Source organism: Eleutherodactylus coqui, chromosome 7 (assembly GCF_035609145.1).
Source record: "Eleutherodactylus coqui strain aEleCoq1 chromosome 7, aEleCoq1.hap1, whole genome shotgun sequence".
NCBI classification, from domain to species: domain Eukaryota; kingdom Metazoa; phylum Chordata; class Amphibia; order Anura; family Eleutherodactylidae; genus Eleutherodactylus; species Eleutherodactylus coqui.
The window spans coordinates 222,754,705-222,776,681 of NC_089843.1; the positions used below are offsets into that span (position 1 = coordinate 222,754,705).

Here is a 21,977-nt window from a genome sequence, read left to right on the forward strand (position 1 = left end):
TATAGTTTGGGGGCCCAGTTCCAGACTTTGTACTGGGGCCCCGCAGCAGCTTCAAGTGACTCCTCTGGATCAGGATAATGCTAGGCCATTCCAACCAGCCTGTGTGAGTGACCTGCAGTCGCTGGTAGTCGAAAAGCGGCCGCCCGGCCGGCCCCGGATGCGCGCTTCAGAGTGGACAGACAGCAGCGGACCCCCAATCACACAGGCCCGAGGCTTGCTATGTGGAGATACACGGTCCACATAGGATGTGCAGTATTCATCCGCGAAGATCCAGGCCAACACTTATAGATTGAGCAACATTTGGGGGAGCGAAGAACTCCAACGGACGGACGTCTACTTTAAAAGGATGTATTGCTTTATTCAATGCATGGACACAGAAACAGTTCAACCGCTCGATTACAGACCGCAGGAACCGATCGAAATGTAGTAGTGGCTATGGAGTAAATAAAGAAATATGTCCGTTTAAAGAAAATGTGCATGGGACTTGTTTGTGAGCCACTGACTGACTGACTGCTGCTGCTGCAACATCTCTAAAACTTGGTCTGACTGAGGTTTCTTGACATTTCATGCACCAGCAGGGATAAGGCCTTGCCTATAAGCATTCCCCAGCTGGCAAAAACTGAACCTCCCTGCCTATTCCTCACCATGGAAGAACGGAACCTACACTTAAAAAAAAAAAAAAAAACGCCACCGCAGCGGCCAAGTAGATTTTTGTAGGCTGCTGTCTCCCCCTTGTGGGCTGAATTTGAAAGGCGCTCCCTTAAAAATACCAAAAGTGGTCCAAGGAAGAACAGCCAGTGAACTGCTTGTAGAAGCTGTAAGCAGCCGGACCTCTAAGGCTGTGTGAAGGAATGTGAGAGGTTTGGAGCTCTATATGAGAAAATTGCCAAATGGCCCGTTTAGACATGATGATTATCGCTCAAAATTCGCTCAAAAGCCGTCTTTTAAGCGATAATCGTGTGTAACTGCATTGACATGCTGCAGTTTTCGTTCAGCCGTCGCTCATCGTTGTCTGTCAGCGTGCCGACGATGAGCCTCATCAGGGATTCACAGCAGGATACAGCTGATACTATTGTTTCAGCTGTATCCCACTCCCTGATGACAGGCGGGGTGTGAAGACCACAGCGGTCCAGCTCCCTTCTCCATACCCCACTCGGAGCGCTCAGCTGTATACCAGCCACGCGCTCTGTGCAGTAAACAGCTGTATGCAGAAGACAAGTGGGGACAAGTGGGGACACCCCGCTTGACTTCTGCCTCCTCCGCTGGCAGCGCAAGGTGATCGCTCCTCTTGCGTTGTAAATGGCACAAAGATGATCGTTCAAAAGTCGCTTGAGCGACATCGTTCCAGCGATTTATCGTTGTGTCTAAATGGGCCTTAAAAGATTAGGAAATTAATCGGCAAATAATTTTATATCTAGGATCAAGCCTGTCATTCGAGTTGAGGGGGATAAGCCGCACCTAGAGTTTGTTATCCAGACTGCTGACTATCATCTCCAGTCTACCCGATATTTTAGCTAGGAGAATTTGGATTAAAATTCCACTGCCGTCTCCCTCTATATTATCATATATAATGTAAGAACTCCCATAGTAATAACCAGACATTACAGGGTTAAGAGGTTACCAGATTTTCTGTTCATTCAGAATGTCCATGTCGTCGTCCAGCAGTCCACACGAGAAGCCAATATTGATTGCAGTTTCTGGTTCCAAAATCATAGCAGGAAATGCGATTAATGTACAACATTGAGCAAGAAGAAATGTAAGTCGAGTTTTGAATGAATGTCATCTTCAGAAGTGCAAAACATGACTTTTTTTATTAGTGTGCCATATAAATATTAAAACACTAAGGCCTCATGTCCACGGGCAAAAGATTATTTTAAATCCGCAGCGGATCACCCGCACGCGGATCCGCGTCCCATAGGGATGCATTGACCAGCCGCGGGTAGATAAATACCCGCGGATGGTCAATAAAAGTGATTAAAAAAAATGGAGCATGAAAAAATCCGGACCATGCTCCATTTAGGTGCGGGTCTCCTGCAGGGACGGCTTCCGCAGGCTTCTATTGAAGCCTATGGAAGCCGTCCGGATCCGCGGGAGACCAAAATCAGCATATACTCACCTGCTCCGGATCTTCCCTTCTTTGCGGCTTCATCTTCTCTCCGTTGCAGCCGAATCTTTGGGCCGGCGCATGCGTGTGGCACGCAACCGACGTGCTGTGCACATCCGCCGGGCTGAAGAAAGAAGATCCGGCCGCGACGGAGAGAAGATGAAGCCGCGGCGAAGGGAAGATCCGGAGCGTGCGAGAGGTGAGTAACTGCTATTTTCATCCCTCATGTCCGCGGGGCAGGAGGGACCCGCTAAGGATGCTCCATGGAGAATCCGGAGCGGGCCTGATTTTCCCCATGGACATGAGGCCTAAGCACAAAGTGTAGCACATATACACACTAGTGTGTGCAAACATCGCCTGTATATAGTCATGCCAAAATGCCAGAGAGTTACCAGCTGATACTGCAAGTGTAAAAGAACAAACATACTATAGCGGCAGGAAAGGTCTGTATACGTATTGCGGTAGACACTACATAATGCATTGTGCTAAGTGCCAGAGGAGAAGTGAGAGGGTTTTATCACCTCTCCATGGAGTAGGTCAGGGCTATAGAGAGACCTCACCCCTATCACCCCTGATCGAGGCTTCCTCAGCGGATCTCCAAGGTTCGGTTTTAATGGTTTACTTTTCCTAAACAAGAATCTGAATCAGTTCCCAACACACAAATGGAACACGCTGCAATTTTCTTTCCAACATGTTCTCCGCATGTAATGACCACCAAAGTCATGCGCAGCCCCACTGAAATACAGTGACGCCATGTGATATGGGTCTGTAATAAACCAGTGTGCATGAGGACTGATGTTCAAGGGCACGGGCATAAATATAGTGGGTGCAAGGGGCCCATAAAGTCTCTTCCCCACATTGCAAACCAGTGCTAATCAATGAAGCTTTAGAGTTGGGGGCCCAGTTCCAGATTTTGCACTGGGGCCCCGCAGCTACAAGTTGCACCTCTGTTTAAGGGTAGTTTTACTTTAGGGAATCTTAAAATAAAACAGTTCTGATAAGTTTGTGTAGTGGCCTGGTGGGCCCTCCAGAATAAATCTCTATATCAGCATCCTGCTCCACCTTACTATGAGCTCTAAGCAGGAATAGAAGGTCTCGTCTGTCAGAGGAACCCTGGTTTCCCCTTTCCTTACTTTAAAAATCAACAAAACTGCTTAGCAAAAGCTGATCCACCATTGGATGTTTGTGTGACTTTCCCTAATTGGTGGAGAGAACGGAACCTGAGACAGAGAGGGAAAAACACCGGAGGCAGAGGGGAGGGGTCAGAGAAAAAGTGCAGGAGAGAGAGGACAGGGGGAGAGAGTTGGGTCAGAAAGGGTGTCAGAGCCAGTTACCAGAAAGAGAGTAATAGCCTGGAGCAATCCAGAGAAAGGAGTCCCTACAGCCCGGAGATAAAGCACCCAGCAGTGAAGGCCTTATCTAATCTACACCACCCCGAGATAAAAGACAGTGAAGTACAGGAAAGTGTGGAGCCACCTTGTCTTAATCCTATTATAAAACCATGCTGAAAGTCAAAGCCAGGAGTTTCTACAAGGGCTCTTCCTAAACTGTCCAATTTCAACAAAACTACTGAATCCATCTAATCAGCTACCTGAAGAGGGAGGATCAGCTTCTAGCGTAACTACCGTTAAAGTGCAGAAGGAGAGAGCATTGAAGAGATAGTCAGTGTGAGAATTCACACTCTACAAGTGTATCTTTGGAGGTATATTGTGCTCTCATTGGACTGGACTGTGTTGCTTTGCCTCCGGCAATTGTGTTTAGTAAGCTGTGCACTTCCAGTTTTACTAAAAACCACATCACTGGACTCGGGTCAAGTTATTTCTGCCATCTTGATGAAAGTTCAACTAAAGTGCTGGCGTCACCTGTGACAAATACGAATTTAAAGAAGAAGACCCGTATACAGGTAACCGCTAAGTCAGCGTTGCCTGGAGAGGCAAAGGGTTGCACACATTCCTTGGGGAAGGAGGAGGTGGAGCCACCGTGACAAGTGCCATCTCTACCCCACCAGCTCCTCAGCTGTGAGCCCTACACCTTGGTCACTACATTTGATAGACCTCCACCAAAATGTACAGCTTATTGTGAAATAGCTTTTCTCATTGCCTACCTTGCTTATCTCCAGTCAGCATCCACACTTTAATATTGCCGTTTTTCAGTAGCTGTATTGTTTCTGCAACAGAATCTTGTAGCTTATCTTCAATAGCCGTAGCTCCAAGTAACTAGAGGAAGCAAACGAGGGCATCAGGTGACCATGTGCTACATAACGCCTGCAGTAGGTCTAGACAGCTTCAACATTTCCATTTTCTTTACCAAAACAGAGTGAAGTTTTTTAAGTTAGTCAAAATGATGATTATAATGAAAAGAATTCACAATTTGTTCTTCCCAGCAATTAAAGGGTTGTTCCATGGTAGAAAAAAACATTTATTCTATTTCAAAGGTAAATAATCTGAAATTACTAATTTACTTTAGCAAATCGGTGTGGATGGTCCTATTTTAACTCCTGGTCCCTCGTAGCTCCCTTTCCACGTTCATTCTGATACCACAAAGACAACACTTGGCTCAGTTCATTAGCTAAGCCAGCCCTTCATCACAGCCCATTCAGGGTCAGAGACAAGGGCTGGTTTAACCCTTTGCAATCCAATTTTGGATTCAGGGTTTCCTAGGGGCCTTCCTCTTTCTGTGATTATACAATGGAGCCATCTGCTGGCTAGAGCCAGTACTGAGGTATGGGACATGCTGGAGAGGCCCCCAACAACAGAGCGGCCAGTAATATACAGTAAGAATACCCAGCCTTTAATCAGAATGTCTTTAGACATCAGAAAGTGGATTGGAAAGGGTTAATGTTACGGTCTGCCGGCCAACCATTACCTCTGCCCAGCATCCTGTTCTCCTTCCTTGCTCCCCGACTGAGATTCTCTGTGGTCATCGTCTCACTCATCAACTCGGCTGCTTCCTGTGTTGATGCTTCTAAGGGCCAATGTGTGAAAGCAGTGCCTCTCCAGTCATTGCCAGGCATCACACCTTTTTAAGGACTCGTTTTTGCATTTCTTACTGCCTGAGTAATAATGTCTTTTTTGTTTGTATACTGTGCAAAGGCTTGTTCTGCTAGTATTGTGGGGCTTTGATTTGGCTTGTGTCTGACCATGTTATATTGTCTGTTGCCTGCTCCAATCTTTGCTCGTCCACCCTGCACGACATTGGCCTGTGGTCATCTGACTATAAAGTAAATACAACAAAAACCGCGGCCCTCCAGTAGAAGGTTTCAGGAATGTATTAACACATGCCAATGGTGAGGTAGCTCCTTCACCTGCCCAGGAGGTAATCTGACTATTTACTCTTTGTCATACTGGTAGAATAGTAATTTCCCTCCTGTGTATTAGGATATTTATAGTCTCCTAGATAAATGAAACGTTTTACCACTTTCCTTTTTTGGCTGTATCGCAGCAATTAAAATCACCACAATGTCTAAATTATTACATCTGTTTGAAACCTTTCCCATTGTGGTCCATCTTAGAGACCTTAAGACTTTCCAGGATGCTTTTCTGAGATTTAGTGGGTCTGGCAGATGCTCTTCCAGAAGAGACAAGGTGGATGAAAATAGAGAAGCAGCGCCTTGCCCCAGCACATCCCAATTCCCTCTATTGGAATGGCATCTACAGTCCACCTCCTGCTGGTGTTTTGCTGGGACCTATGGTCCTGGCTAAGGACATTTGGCAAAAAATGTGCACAGAGGTTTAACGTCCATTTCAGATATCTATGAAATACTTATTAGCCCTCTTTGGGACAACTGTTTGGACACTTGTAGTGGCCCAGAGTTAACGGGGCCCCTCCATAAGTATGAATGCATTTGTCTGGTGCCTATGTGAGTGAATTTGATGTGTATTGCACCTCTGCAGCACTGAATGGCTTACTGTCTGGGTTATGTCTGAAAAATGTATCTTGTTGTGTGTCACGTGATCGTGCTATATATATGTGATTGCAAGCGTCGTCTTCTTTTTTTTCTTCCTGAGACAGTCTAGGAGAGCTCGGTTCTTGGGTCTTTTGCTCTTGACCTAAGTAGGAGAGACTGTGTCTTCTCGTGTGTAGCCCCAGAATGGAAGAGGTTGAGCAATTGGCTTGTGTGTGCCCTAGGCCCAATTCACCCAGCCCTTCCTGCTAATGAACTAGAGGACTGAGAGAGTGGAAGGAGCCACCAAGCAGCATTGAGTGCCCATCTTCCTAATGTGAATGTTGATCGGTAAAGAGCTGTAGAGAGTGAAGGAGACTGCCAGGGGAACAGAACCCCACAGATAACTTGGACTGTGGATTCCTCTGTCATCCTGTGAAGCACGTATTGGTTTACCCCCTTGAAACTCCCCCAGCAGTAACTTCGACGGGTCTCAATCTATCCTGCTAGCTCCTCAGCTGTGGGCCCGCTCCTCGGATGCTGCACACTCATACATGTTGTAGCAAATGGGATTTCTAACTTGCGGATTGCTGACCTCACAGAAATAGACACCACGTGCTTTATCTTAAAGTCCTTGTCATTCGTGGTGCCACCGTTCCGTCCTCTGTGGTGAATCCAGACATTGAAATAAGTAGTCCACACACACACAGGGAAACGTTTCAAAGCAAAGCCGGGAATGGTTGGCAGTGCTCACTCACTTAACGAAAACTATTTACATTCCAACAGTAGTATATACATGCCAGCAGGAAAATGGTACAGAACACAAAGTGGTGTGACAGGGAGGATTCACAGGATGAGAGGAATCCACAGTCCAAGTTATCTGTGGGGTTCTGTTCCCCTGGCAGTCTCCTTCACTCTCTACAGCTCTTTACCGATCAACATTCACATTTGGAAGATGGGCACTCAATGCTGCTTGGTGGCTCCTTCCACTCTCTCAGTCCTCTAGTTCATTAGCAGGAAGGGCTGGGTGAATTGGGCCTAGGGCACACACAAGGCAATCGCTCAACCTCTCATCCGGGGGCTACACACAAGAAGGCACAGTCTCTCCTACTCAGGTCAAAAGCAAAAGACCCAAGAACCAAGCTCTCTCAGGAAAAAAAAAAAAAAGAAGACAACACTTGCAATCACATATATATAGCACGATCACATGACACACAACAAGATACATTTTTCAGACATAACCCAGACAGTAAGCCATTCAGTGCTGCAGAGGTGCAATACACATCAAATTCACTCACATAGAATACTCTGACAATACATAGGCACCAGACAAATGCATTCATACTTATGGAGGGGCCCCGTTAACTCTGGGCCACTACAAGTGTCCAAACAGTTGTCCAAAAGAGGGCTAATAAGTATTTCATAGATATCTGAAATGGACGTTAAACCTCTGTGCACTTTTTTTGCCAAATGTCCTTAGCCAGGACCATAGGTCCCAGCAAAACACCAGTAGGAGGTGGATGCCATTCCAAGAGAGGGAATTGGGATGTGCTGGGGCAAGGCGCTGCTTCTCTATTTTCATCCACCTTGTCTGTTCTGGAAGAGCATCTGCCAGACCCACTCAATCTCAGAAAAGCATCCTGGAAAGTCTTAAGGTCTCTTAGAGGGACCACAATGGGAAAGGTTTCAAACAGATGTAATAATTTGGGCATTGTGGTAATTTTAATTGCTGCGATACAGCCAAAAAAGGAAAGTGGTAAAACGTTTCATTTATCTAGGAGACTATAAATATCCTAATACACAGGAGGGAAATTACTATTCTACCAGTATGACAAAGAGTAAATAGTAGTCAGATTAACTCCTGGGCAGGTGAAGGAGCTACCTCACCATTGGCATGTGTTAATACATTCCTGAAACCTTCTACTGGAGGGCCGCAGTTTTTGTTGTATTCACTTTATAGCCTCAGAGCTGTCCATATTCATGTAAGGAGATATGCAGGTCAGTAAAACATCATCCACAAACATCATCCACAAACATCATCCACAAACAGACAATGTACATCATAGCGCTTCCCAGTACATGCAGCACTTGGCGATGAATAAAGTACAGAACTTGTGTTTTTTATAAGTTACTCTCAAACATAAATGCCTGATTTGTCCGGAGATCTGAGGAGATGTAGGAATACAAAGATTTCTGTGATTACCTTCAAGTCATTTTCCATTTCATCATAAACCATTTCCAGACACTGTAGCCGATTTTGCAGAGAAACACTGGCCTGGTGGTACCTTCTACTCCAGTCGCTGTACACCGAAAGATCCACCTCTTTAAATGCCAAACAAAGAGTTCTTAGCGACTCCTGAGCAAATATCTACAATGACAAAGTGCGAGACTCGTTACATGGCTGATGAGTCGGAGGAGTCGGTTACAGGTTGTTCTTCACATCAGTTTCCCGGACCTGACATGATGATATCAGACTGTTCTTCCTCCACAGATCGCTGCACACAAAGTAGTGCTCTGGAATGACTTTACAAAGCAAATGGCTGCATTGTGCTAGATGAGGGTCCACAGAGCTCGAGCCGAAAAGATGCAAAAGACTGCAAATCAAGCCTTTCAACGTGCTATACATTGTGTGTACCCCAGATGAGGCAACTAAATACACAACTTGTCCCACATAAAACAAGTTCATACATTGAGGAAATAATCTTGAAGTTAGAGCTTTCAGGCCCTAAAAGGTTGAAACATGAACATACAATTATTAGAATCCATGTATCAGTTTAGTCGCCCTTCTTTGAACCCCCTCCAGCACTGTGACATCTTTCCTGATCACCGGGGTCCAGAACTGTACGCAGTATTCCATGTGAGGCCTGACAAGTGCCTTATATAGTGGGGGGATAATGTTCTCGCCCCTCGCCCCTATACCTCTTTTACTGCACCCCAAGACTTTATTAGCTTTTGCAGCAGCTGGCTGGCATTGATTGCTCCAGTTCAGTCTACAATCCACTAGTACCCCCATATCACTTTTCCCTAGCAGTACCCCATTTAGTGTATATTGGTGACAATGGAGCCGCTCCGGCGTGCTCGCGCCGCCAAGGTCTTCTGCTCATGCGCAGACCAGCTCTCCGGCGCGAGCACGCCGGAGCAGCTCCATTGAACACAGCAGAAGACCGCACAGCGCAAGCGCGTCTAAATGGAAGGAGAAGACAGCGTTAGACGGCACCATGGAGACGGGGACGCTAGCAACGGAGCAGGTAAGTGAATAACTTCTGTATAGAGATGAGCGAACGTACTCGGATAAGCACTACTCGTCCGAGTGATGTGCCTTATCCGAGTACCGCTGTACTCGTGCTGAAAGGTTCGGGAGCTGCCGCTGCTGACAGGTGAGTCGCAGCGGGGAGCGGGGCAGAGCGGCCGGGAGAGAAGGAGAGAAAGATCTCCCCTCCGTTCCTCCCCGCTCTCCCCTGCAGCTCCCCGCTCCGCAGCGCGTCCCGAATCTTACAGCACGAGCACAGCGGTACTCGGATAAAGCACATTACTCGGACGAGTAGTGCCTATCCGAGTACGTTCGCTCATCTCTACTTCTGTATGGCTCATATTTAATGCACGATGTATATTACAAAGTGCATTAATATGGCCATACAGAAGTGTATAGACCCACTTGCTGCCGCGGGACAACCCCTTTAATCCCAGAATTCTGTCTACACTGTTTTCCCCCGCCCCCTACTTCTCTTGTTGCCCTCCCCCCAGTCACTAGTTTAAACACTCCTCCAACCTTCCAGAGAGGCATCAAAACTGGGATTATTCACACTGGAAAAAAAAAGGTTAAGGGGCGACCAAATAACTCTGTATAAATCCATGAGGGGACAATACAAGGATCTCTGCCAGGATCTGTTTACACCCAGGACTGCGACAGTAACAAGAGGGCATCCGCTACGTCTAGAGGAAAGCAGGTTTCATCACCAACACAGAAAAGGGTTCTTTACTGTAAGAGCAGCGAGACTGTGGAACTCTCTGCCTGAGGACGTGGTGATGGCAGGATCCATAGAGGAGTTTAAGAGGGACTGGATGTCTTTTTGGAGCGCTACGACATTGCAGCATTTAGACATTGAATAACCAGCGGTAGGGGCCCTCACCTCCCCAGGCCTCCACTCCCCCCTCCCCCGTACCCATACGTAGATCATGCTGCATACAGCTGCAAAATGAATTTCCATACATGATCTGCCTCTTGGCATAGTCTTTCCAAACATGACGCATTTCCTGCAATACATGAAAATTTATTTGTAGCCCCTTAGGCCACTCTCACAAATACACACCGCTTTATACCGCTTTTTGCTGCGGCATCCCGAGCGCCGTACTAACCATGTTACAACACTACCATTGATTTTATTTGGGTACTCAAACCTGCACTCAAACATGGGGTTCCTAACGCCGCGTTTTTCGAAAGCTGTCTGTTCTATTTTGGGATTTTCGTGTTTTTAACACACCCCTCATCACCCATCACAATGATCGAGCGCATTAAAAAGCGCTGTCAAATACTGCACCACGAGTTCAAAAATGCTGCTTGAAATTCCAGTAAAAATGCCACGATTTCCAGCTTCGTTTTCTGAACACACATGTGAGAGCGGCCTTAGGGTGTGTTCCTGTTTTTGTACTTTTGGAGCACAATTAACCCTTTCCAATCCAATTTTGGATTCAGGGTTTTCTTAAAGGCTTTCTCTTTTTGCTGTTATACAACTGTGCCATCTGCTGGCTAAAGCCAGTGTGTGTGCGCCAGAGAGGATCCGACAGCGGAGTGGCTGGCGATAGACGGTAAGAATACCCTGTCGGACGTCTTCTGACATTGGAGCCGTACAAGCTTCATTCAGAATGTAGGAAGATGTCAAACATTGGATTGGAAAGGGTTAAGAAAAACACATAAAAAAACCTGCATGCGGTATTTAAAGACTATGTAAGTTATTAAGAAGCTGCATAAACTATTAAAAACTGCATGTGTTTTTAATGCGTTTTTTTAATTGTGTGTAAAGTGTGAAATTAAATAGAAAGATACACACACACATATATATATATATATATATATATATATATATATATATATATATATATATATAACACACACACACACACACACACACACACACACACACACATACACATACACTCATACCCCAGGGTCTGGGCTACTTTTCAGTGTGATAGCAGCAGGACAGGCAGACACAGCAGTTGCCTTCAGCAGGAGGTAGGGGCAGCACACGATGACATCATCACTGTACTCAACTCCCTGCCGACCTGTATGGCTGCCTCCCTCCTCCTCCCCGATGCCCTTCTCTGCTTCCTCTCAGGCTGGCTGCACTGCTTGCTGCGTGATCGCTGTGGTGCTGCAGACAGAGCGATCAGCCAGTAATACACTGAATGTGTAAATGGTGGAGGGCGGCCTCTGGGCCACCTCAGTGCAGGGGCTGGGTCACCTCAGCGCAGGGGCTGGGTCACCACTGCGACCCCAGCCGGTACGCCTATAACTAGCGGGGTTGTTGATCCGGGTCTTACAGTCAGGTAGGAACTATCAAACATTGATCCAGGGATTATTCTGACTGCCATTATGGGAATTTTTTCCACCAAATGGGCTAATTGGCTTCTGCCTCATTGGGTTTTTTTTACCTTCCTCTGGAACAACAAGAGAGGTGGAAACAGGCTGAACTAGATGGACATTTTTCTTTTTTCAGCCTTGCATACTATGTTACTCTGTTCACATGTAGCAAATATTTCTGCTACATATTTAAGGACATACTGCACGTTTTTCACTCTGCAGAATGGCTTTTTATGCTGAGGGTTTTGCTGCAGATTTTTAATGCAGTGCAAAGAGAGTAATCCCTTGCAAAATGAACTTTCATCACATGCAAAAATTGTGGTGGATTCACCTAGGACAGCTCATGTATTCTTTTGTTTTTTTTAATATTGAATAAGAGACTAGTTTCTCCTATAATTGGCTACGACCCTCACTCTTGTATTAGGTAATGTAGGCAGGTAAAGGGTGAAGTTGTGGATGGAGTATATCTCCCTCCCAGGCTCTTAGTCTGGACAGGGTGGAGGTTCAGTCCACAGCTTCACACTGGTTCTCAGGAACCTCAGCTGTAGGCACTGACCCCGTTACTGGGGCATAAAAGGCTGCAGGTTCATGGAGTCAGTGCCTGACAGCCTGAGGAGGAAAACCCCCTGAGCACCCTGCGTGGTGCAGCACCCCATCTGTGATATTGCATGGACCTGAGCACCCTGCGTGGTGCAGCACCTCATCTGTGATATTGCATGGACCTGAGCACCCTGCGTGGTGCAGCACTTCATCTGTGATATTGCATGGTCCTGAGCACCCTGCGTGGTGCAGCACTTCATCTGTGATATTGCATGGACCTGAGCATCCTGCGTGGTGCAGCACTTCATCTGTGATATTGCATGGACCTGAGCACCCTGCGTGGTGCAGCACTTCATCTGTGATATTGCATGGACCTGAGCACCCTGCGTGGTGCAGCACCTCATCTGTGATATTGCATGGACCTGAGCACCCTGCGTGGTGCAGCACCTCATCTGTGATATTGCATGGACCTGAGCACCCTGCGTGGTGCAGCACCTCATCTGTGATATTGCATGGACCTGAGCACCCTGCGTGGTGCAGCACTTCATCTGTGATATTGCATGGACCTGAGCATCCTGCGTGGTGCAGCACTTCAACTGTGATATTGCATGGACCTGAGCACCCTGCGTGGTGCAGCACTTCATCTGTGATATTGCATGGACCTGAGCACCCTGCGTGGTGCAGCACTTCATCTGTGATATTGCATGGACCTGAGCACCCTGCGTGGTGCAGCACTTCATCTGTGATATTGCATGGACCTGAGCACCCTGCGTGGTGCAGCACTTCACCTGTGATATTGCATGGACCTGAGCACCCTGCGTGGTGCAGCACTTCATCTGTGATATTGCATGGACCTGAGCATCCTGCGTGGTGCAGCACCTCATCTGTGATATTGCATGGACCTGAGCATCCTGCGTGGTGCAGCACTTCACCTGTGATATTGCATGGACCTGAGCACCCTGCGTGGTGCAGCACTTCATCTGTGATATTGCATGGACCTGAGCATCCTGCGTGGTGCAGCACTTCATCTGTGATATTGCACGGACCTGAGTACCCTGCGTGGTGCAGCACTTCATCTGTGATATTGCATGGACCTGAGCACCCTGCGTGGTGCAGCACTTCATCTGTGATATTGCATGGACCTGAGTACCCTGCGTGGTGCAGCACTTCATCTGTGATATTGCATGGACCTGAGCATCCTGCGTGGTGCAGCACTTCATCTGTGATATTGCATGGACCTGAGTACCCTGCGTGGTGCAGCACTTCATCTGTGATATTGCATGGACCTGAGTACCCTGCGTGGTGCAGCACTTCATCTGTGATATTGCATGGACCTGAGCACCCTGCGTGGTGCAGCACTTCATCTGTGATATTGCATGGACCTGAGTACCCTGCGTGGTGCAGCACTTCATCTGTGATATTGCATGGACCTGAGCATCCTGCGTGGTGCAGCACTTCATCTGTGATATTGCATGGACCTGAGCATCCTGCGTGGTGCAGCACTTCATCTGTGATATTGCATGGACCTGAGCACCCTGCGTGGTGCAGCACTTCATCTGTGATATTGCATGGACCTGAGCACCCTGCGTGGTGCAGCACTTCATCTGTGATATTGCATGGACCTGAGCACCCTGCGTGGTGCAGCACTTCATCTGTGATATTGCATGGACCTGAGCACCCTGCGTGGTGCCTCTGCTATTTTGAAAGGACTTTTCTGTTTTGCTGTGCTTGAAAAATAAAACTGAAGCAAGGTTATTTTCCTTTCTGGTCCAGTGTCTCTTTGTCGCCCCCCTCACCCCCGGAGGACTTGGTTACAGTAAATATATTATTATAGGCACATTGATTCAATACTGTATTGTATCCTACAGATGACAACTGCACCTTTCTGGAAACTCTGTGAAGGACTCTAATTTCTCACAAATTCAATACATCTTTGCATCATACTGGCAAGACACACAGCAGGGTGCAAGTCTCATCACAACCACTAGTTGGCCACATAGAGAAGCACGTAGCACATACATGGCTCGGCAGGTTAAAGTGCATGCGTGGATGGCCTTATAAGTCTCCTTAAGTAGTGATGAAACACCTCCTGACGCACGTCATAAGCCTCTCACTACCCAAGCCAGAAACCTACTGCACACTGATGAGGGGCAAAACCCCGAAACAGTTGTCTGTGGATGGTGCTCTGGCTTACAATTCCCAGTCATTGTTACAAGGCTTGTCTAAAGAGTCTAACATTGACTTGCAGGAATGCTGCCATTCAATAGCTGACGCTGCAGGTCTTTTTCCATCATCCTTATTCGTCAAAGTGACCAAACCTCATGTTTTTTTTTTAATTGTTTGTCTCAAGGCATGTCAAACCAAAACGTAAGGGAGCAAACATCTGTATATTCAAAAGCTGTTCGGTAACTTGCTCTGAATCCGTTAGTTGTACTGAAGAATCCAACATTTAGGCTATATTCGCATGTGACGGGTACACTGGGGATTTTCTGTGGTGGATTTGGCTGCAGAAAACCGCACCGCGTTACCGTACAGCAAAGTGGATGGGATTTGAAAAATCCCATTCATGTGTTGCTGGAAAGTTCTACAGCGTCCCCTGACCGGCGGAGCGACTTCAGATCTGCAGCTCATCCATTTATGCGGAGAATTTTCAGTGCGGATTTCACCTATTCAAATGAGGCATTGAAATCTGCGTCAATTTTTTGGCTGCGTAAAATCTGCTGGGTGTGAACAGAGCCTTGTGCTCATTTACAGTCTGTGAGTAACTTCTTGCTCACCTCCAAAGACTGTTCCGTTACCTCCACAATAGTGCAACCTGGATGGAGCCGCTGTAAAATCACATCATCCGCTCCCTTGGTGTAGAGCTTAATCGTTCCTTCAGGGTCCCTGACTTAATGAAATAGTGAAAATGTTACACTTACAGAAAAACAAGTGGTTTCAAAACAATCACAATTGTTAGGGCACAACTCACCTAGAACAGACATCCTCTTCCGAGCACTGCTGAAGTCCAGAAGAGCCAGGACTTGATACGTCCTCTCTGCTCCCAGCTCATTCGTAGTGATGCTATCTTGTGTACGGGACACAAACACATAGCCAAAATTTCTGGCTGTATTTACTAATGCTTCTTCATCAGGACTGGCAGCTTTGTACACCAACTCATCTGAGGGAAAGACAAAGTTGGAAGCAGGATGACAGCTAGCAGATGACGAGTCTTTTGCTGCTAGAGCTTTCTAAACATTTCCAATAGTTGGAAAGTGCAGCAACATGTAGAAATAACACCTGATCCTTTTACCCATACATTTTCTAGAAGCAGATGCCTGGTACAGGGGTGGGTTAATGTCACAATGGGCCCTGGGCTGTTTGAGGATTGTAGGTCCCAACCAGAATAAAATGCTAAAATGATCTGACACAGTATATATACACAATACCAGAACCAAGCTTACTGCATAGACACATTACCAGAACTAAATGTACTGCATAGATACGATACCAGAACCAAGCTTACTGTAGAGGTACAGTACCAGAACTAAATGTACTGCATAGATACAGTACTAGAACCAAGCTTACTGCATAGATACAGTACTAGAATCATAGAATCCTAGAATGGTAGAAATTAAAGGGACCTCCAGGGTCATCGGGTCGACCCTCTGCTGCTGCATTAGCATACACAAGTCTTTTTCACATGTGCTGCTGTTTAGCTCAATTCCTTACATTCTGTATGTACCGTATTTTTCCATGTATAAGATGCATTTTTTTGCCCGTTTTTTCAGGTTAAAAGTTAACCTGTGTCTTATACACAGGGGGCTGGCTCAGGGGGTGTCTAATACTTACCTAGCAGCCAGTGTTCGGGTTCCTCGTGAAGGTCTGCAGTGCTGCCGCAGGCTGCCGTGTCCTCCTTCACGCTGACAGAGTAGTTATTCCTGGAAGCAGGGCTTGAATACCCTGCCTCCAGCAAGGTAATGCTCTGATTGGTTAATCCAGCGCCGCGTCAGCCAATGAAATAGTATGCTGGATTAACCAATCACACCCATTCAATGATGTTGTATATACGATAAGAAATCATGCAACAATGGATTTACATGTAAAAAAATGGATTGGCACGTAGCCATTGTGGTGCCATTATTCAAATAGGGGTCAAGATGTGAGCCCAGAAACTACAGACCGGTAAGTCTTACCTCCATTGCGGGTGAAATGTTTAAAGGGTTTCTAAGAGATGTTATCCTGACTATATAATTCCATATCAGCATGGTGCAGCATCCCATAGGGTGACCCTAGACACAAGGCACACGTTGAGGATCTGGGAGGGTAGAGTGGTCACTTGTCACGGCGGCACTTACCAGGCTCCCTGCCGGAGGGACACACGTAGACTCAGCCAGAGCAGTGCTGGGCCTCTTTCGGACACCCCTAGGATAGGGATGCGCAATAAACTGGAGAACATAGATAGCAGATTCCAGCCTCCTGATTGACTGGAATCGGCACATGTGATGGGGGCGGAGCTACACGATGACGCGTAGAAGGGGGCGGAGCCAGAACGCCGCTGCTGCCGAACCGAGCCGAAGGCAGAAGACCCTTCTGCGCAAGCGCGTCTAATCGGGCGACTAGACGCTGAAGTTAGACGGAGCCATGGAGACGGGGACGCCAGCGCAGGGAAGGTAAGTGAATAACTTCTGTATGGCTCATAATTAATGCGCAATGTACATTACAAAGTGCATTAATATGGCCATACAGAAGTGTATACCCCCACTTGCTGCCGCGGACAACCCCTTTAACTCATCATATGCTGCAGCTGTGCAATACACATAACAGAATGACCAGACATTTTTGTACAATGCACCAACACCAGACATGACATGTATGGAGGGGCCAGGAATAGATGTACTGGGCCACTACAATGGGTTTATGAGAGGTTGCTCCTGTAACACACCAACCTGATCAGCTTCTACAAGGAGGTAAGTTCTAGACTGGACCGGGGAGAGTCACTGGATCTTGTGTATCTGGACTTTTCCAAAGTCAGTGAATACACTGTGCATGTATAATGCTTTGAGGATAGCAACAATTTTACTGCCAAATAGAAACTTGGTGCTACCCCTTTAAGTTCTGCCTATACACTGTATAAGCAAGCAAAGAATTGCCAGTTCCAGTCCTCTATGAGGACTGAAGAAAAATATAAAATATATAGATAAATATTAAAATGTTGGAAAAACTATTTTCTCATTTTTAACATTACAAAAAATGTATTTGGCATCTGTAACAATCAGACTATTAAAACTACATGTATCATGCCCGGTGAGCACCATCAGGGAAAAACACAGTATCAGAATTGCACTTTTTGGTCACCCAAACGCCAAGAAAAAAAAAAGTAATATAAAGTGATCAAAATGTTTCGTTTAACCCAAAATGGTACCAATAGGAACTACAGTTGGTCTCTCAAAGACACGCACTCACACAGGAGCGAACATAGCTGAGGGGGCACAGCGCTCGGGTGAGCACTGCAGCCCCTGATTCTAGTGATTAGCAGGGGTCTAAGCAGCAGAACCCCCACTGATAAATACTTTTACATGTCTATACGACATGTCTATACGTTTTCTGAAAGTGCAGGTACTCTTTACTAAAATATATTGACTTATATGTGATTGTTTTCAGTAAGAGAAACCAAGTAATCTTGTAGATAGAATACCTTTCATGGCTCATAACAAAAAAACATGTTACAGCGAGCTCAGGGTCCTTCCTCAGGCATAATGAAATACATCTGAAGATTGTGTGTGTGTGTGTGTGTGTATATATATATATACACATATATATATATATATATATATATATATACACACACACACACATATATATATATATATACACACACACACACATATATATATATATATACACACACACACACATATATATACACACACATACACACACATATGGCACAGACATGATGTGATTAATTTGCACTTAAAAGAAGGAATTTTTACTAGAACTGGATAACTAGAGAAATAACTAAATACTTAAATAGTCACTGATAAAGATGTGAAAGTTGTATGGTCCCTGAATTAGTGTAAGGGGGTCACCAGGCCAGCAGTGCTATCGGTGCTATAGATTTCTCATACTTCCCATTCACACATAAATCCTCTTGAATAATTTAACCCTCTGCTGTAAGTGTCAAGAGTTGTTATAAGTTTGTATCCCCAAATTCTTTTATGGCTTTGTGACTTGAAATTGCCTTTCAGTATAATAACTTTCATGTGTTTTATGTTGTGTCCGTGACCAGAATGCTCGGCCACGGGGAATTCTGTCTTTCTTTAATTGTGTGGCGATGAGATCTCATCCTCACATTCAGTTTTATGGTCCTGCTGTGTGTTGGTATTTGTATCATTATATACCCGGTACAGTCCCATGTTCCACGTCTGATGTTGTGTACCTGATCAGGTGCAGTAACTGTCCTGTTGGGGGTCTTTATGCTGGAGAAACAGAACAAAAACTGAAAGCGCGGTTTACGTTGGTGTTTTACGTGAGACCTACCGATGTTTATTGTCCTGTGTGAACATTGCCTTGCGTCCGTGCTGGCGCGGTGCGTAACCTCTCAGCACAGACGCAACGCTGCTGCTAATATCTTGGTGTCAGAATATATAGGACCCCTTTAGAGATGTCGTGGAGTCTATCTTTCAGAGTGTCAGAGCGGTTTTGGTGGCACGAGGAGGACTTACAGATGAGCATATAAGACATACCCATACTATAGATCCGTATTACATTCGCAGGTCATCCATTTTTCATCCAGATTTTTATTATTTTTCTATTGGGAAAATACTGATCTGTAATAGAAAAGAAAACCAATCCGGAGGCAAATGGATGCAGAATCTGTTAAATGAACAGCTTACCTCCATCTTTATCCACCATCACTGTGTGACAAATTGCCAGCAGTCGGAAGAATTCTTTTAGTTGATTATCTTGATTTTGGCAAACCAGATCAACCAAGGATCGATCCTGGAAGCTGAATTGTTTCTCTGCATATTTATTCCAGGTGAAGTCGTAAACCTGAGAAAGAGCAACATCCTTTTGAGCTGCAGGGAAGAATTTACACTGCCGAAACTTGCACCCCCCCCCCCCCCCCCCCACCGCCTCGCAAGGAAAATGCTCATAGACCACAGAAAAGGAAGATACTCAGCAGGTACAGTGGGGGATAACGCGTGCCAACGTGACTTCATCAGATCGCAACCATTGTTGGTAGCCATCACAACCCACGGGGCGACCAACAGCCTTCATTCTGATCAGCGCATATGATTGCTCATACTGCTCTCTCAACCTACTCAACTCTGCTATGCATTATCCGGCTATCTAGCAGTTATTATTGCTCCTAGTCAGTATTCTCTGGCAGTATGTATTCTTCTACAGACTTCCTAGATTTCTGACCAGGCTTGTCTTTGATTCATATTTTGAATTCCCCTGGCAGTGCGGACACGGATTCTGACCCTATGTTGGTGGACATAGCTTCTGCTTCCTGTGCCTTGCAGTCCTGATGGTTTTGACCCGGTTCTGTAGCATCCTTCAGCTCTGATGTTCTCCATCTTCCCAGCACTGACTCATGGCTTGTCATCTGGATTTTCTTTCGGCCATACTCTTCCCATCTGCTTAGTGGTTGGTGGTCGCCTTGTGGACATAACCAGGTGTCCTTTCAGCCAAATCCAACACCCCATAAGTGCAAGTGAGAACACCAGCGGCCCCAAAGATTCTACTAAGCATGATGATGTGTCCGACCACTGTGGCCTGTTTTGGGCAGACGAGCTGGACCTTAGTCATTACAGTGGCATAGCCAGTATAAGTAGAAGAAACATCTTGCCCCTTAGCAACAGGAAGGGACATTGTACAGATCAGAATTGATAAATCACTATTTTAGTCCAATTGTTGAACATAAATGACTTAAATACATTAATCAGTGCTGTAATAATTACGTTGTTTCCTATCGCTACTATACTTGCTGTGTCTGACAATAGTGCCAATAATCTTCCTTTTCTTGTGTCTGTGATTTTAGAGTTGCAAGCTGCGAATGATGTCCACTTTCATCATGACAGTTGTACCTGGTTAGCGCAACGCTTGCAGATTAACCATTTGCAATCCAATTTTGGATTCAGGGTTTCCTAGGGGGCTTTCTCTTTCTGCCATTATACATTGGCGCCATCTACTGGCTAGAGCCAGTACTGCGGTATAGGACATGCTGGAAAGGCCCCCCGACAACAGAGTGGCCAGTAATTTACAGTAAGAATACCCTGCTGGATGTCTTCCGACATCGGAGCTGTGCAGCCTTCAATTAGAATGTCTGTAGACGTCAGACAGTGGATTGGAAAGGGTTAGTAGGGCTTCAATTGTTGGTGCGGCTCAGAAGCTCTTCTATGGAACGAACATACCAGAGCGCAGCAGTAGCTGGTGGCTGAGCGGGAAGCTAGTGCGCATGCACTCCAGAGATCCCGGCCACCCAGAAGATCATCTCATACTGAGTTACAAGAAGCACCGGCCATTTCCGCTCCATAACAAAGGTGATCGGCTCTCCTAGCAGCAAGCAACAAACTGGAGAGAAGACTAAAGCTTTACAAGAAAAAGGGGCATCTCTGAAGCAGACATGTAAGCGGCGAGTGCTTTAGTTTCACATTTGTTGCCCTTTGGAATGGGGTCCCTTAGTCACCATGATGGGTCTACCACTTGTACCTATAGGATACTCTCATCCATGATGACAGTGCTGCTTTTGCAATCAGCACATTCAGATTTCCTTCTCCACAGCCTCTCAGCGATCCTTGGGCCAATGCTCCACACCCTTGGTGGGATCCAATGAAGTCCTGCACAGGTTTTCGCCACTAAATAGCAAAGAGGATTGGACTAACCAGGGAGAGGCCACGTTCTTGAAGGGCCTCTGTGCCACGTACGTTCTTGAAGGGCCTCTGTGCCACGTACGTTCTGGAAGGGCCTCTGTGCCACGTACGTTCTTGAAGGGCCTCTGTGCCACGTACGTTCTGGAAGGGCCTCTGTGCCACGTACGTTCTTGATGAAACAGACAAGCTCTGATGTGTGTGGCGCAGTCTAGTGCTCACTGAGGGGTTTCCTGGTGTTACACATTCTGCAGAGGTGATTTGATACATTGTAAAGCATTGAATATAGTAAGATAATGAACGTTCCGGTACCTCTGGATTCTCGTCACATTTGTTTGTTCCTGCCAAAACAAAAGCACTTGTAAGACATACAGTTCAATACACAAATACGGCATTATAGAATTCTCCTCTGTATCGGTTTACCATAAAGGGTTCCAGAAATGCAGCATTTCTTGAAAGTCATAATATTCTGTGTCAAAGTTCCAGTCTTATCAGAGAAGATGTATTCCACCTGACCGAGCAGGTCATTGAGGTTAGTGGACCGGACCGTGGCCGGCATGTCCTTCTCCACATAGTACATATGGAGATCCCAGTTGATGTATTTGCTGTGGACAAGATGGACGAATTCTAATCTAAACAAAAGGAAATGTGAAAGGAAATGTTCAAAATCTGGAGAATACAGAACAGTCTTGTTTACACTTGTAAATGGGGCCCTTTTCCTCTTTATCATAGTGTTGGCTCTAAACTTGTCTAGTCCACCCTGTGTTTTGTTCCTTCCCCAGTTAGCCCTCTATATAAACCGGCCCTGTTCCCTCTGCCTTGTGTGTTTATTGTGCCCTGTGCCTCTAACCAAGCTGTCCTCCTGCATATCTGCTCCTCTACAACTGATCGTCCATCTCGTGTACCAAACTTGTGTTACTGTTTAAACCCCTTTGTACTGCACCGCCATCTCGTGTACCAGACCTACGGCTCCTCCTGGACCACGCTACCCTCCTCCTGGACCACGCTACC

The 21,977-nt window shown here is 46.2% G+C and overlaps 1 protein-coding gene across 1 annotated transcript in view; it reads right to left on the reverse strand.

Annotated features, from left to right (window-relative positions):
* ATP8B3 (ATPase phospholipid transporting 8B3) overlaps positions 1-21,977 on the reverse strand; it is a 198,334-nt gene that overhangs the window by 77,759 nt on the left and 98,598 nt on the right. The window contains exons 13-20 of the mRNA XM_066574488.1: positions 21,390-21,598; positions 21,279-21,307; positions 18,987-19,143; positions 15,080-15,268; positions 14,886-14,998; positions 8,191-8,355; positions 4,209-4,320; positions 1,622-1,697 (exon numbers count right to left, since the gene is read on the reverse strand). Coding sequence (XP_066430585.1) covers positions 1,622-1,697; positions 4,209-4,320; positions 8,191-8,355; positions 14,886-14,998; positions 15,080-15,268; positions 18,987-19,143; positions 21,279-21,307; positions 21,390-21,598 — 1,050 coding nt within the window. The remainder of the gene's footprint in view (positions 1-1,621; positions 1,698-4,208; positions 4,321-8,190; positions 8,356-14,885; positions 14,999-15,079; positions 15,269-18,986; positions 19,144-21,278; positions 21,308-21,389; positions 21,599-21,977) is intronic.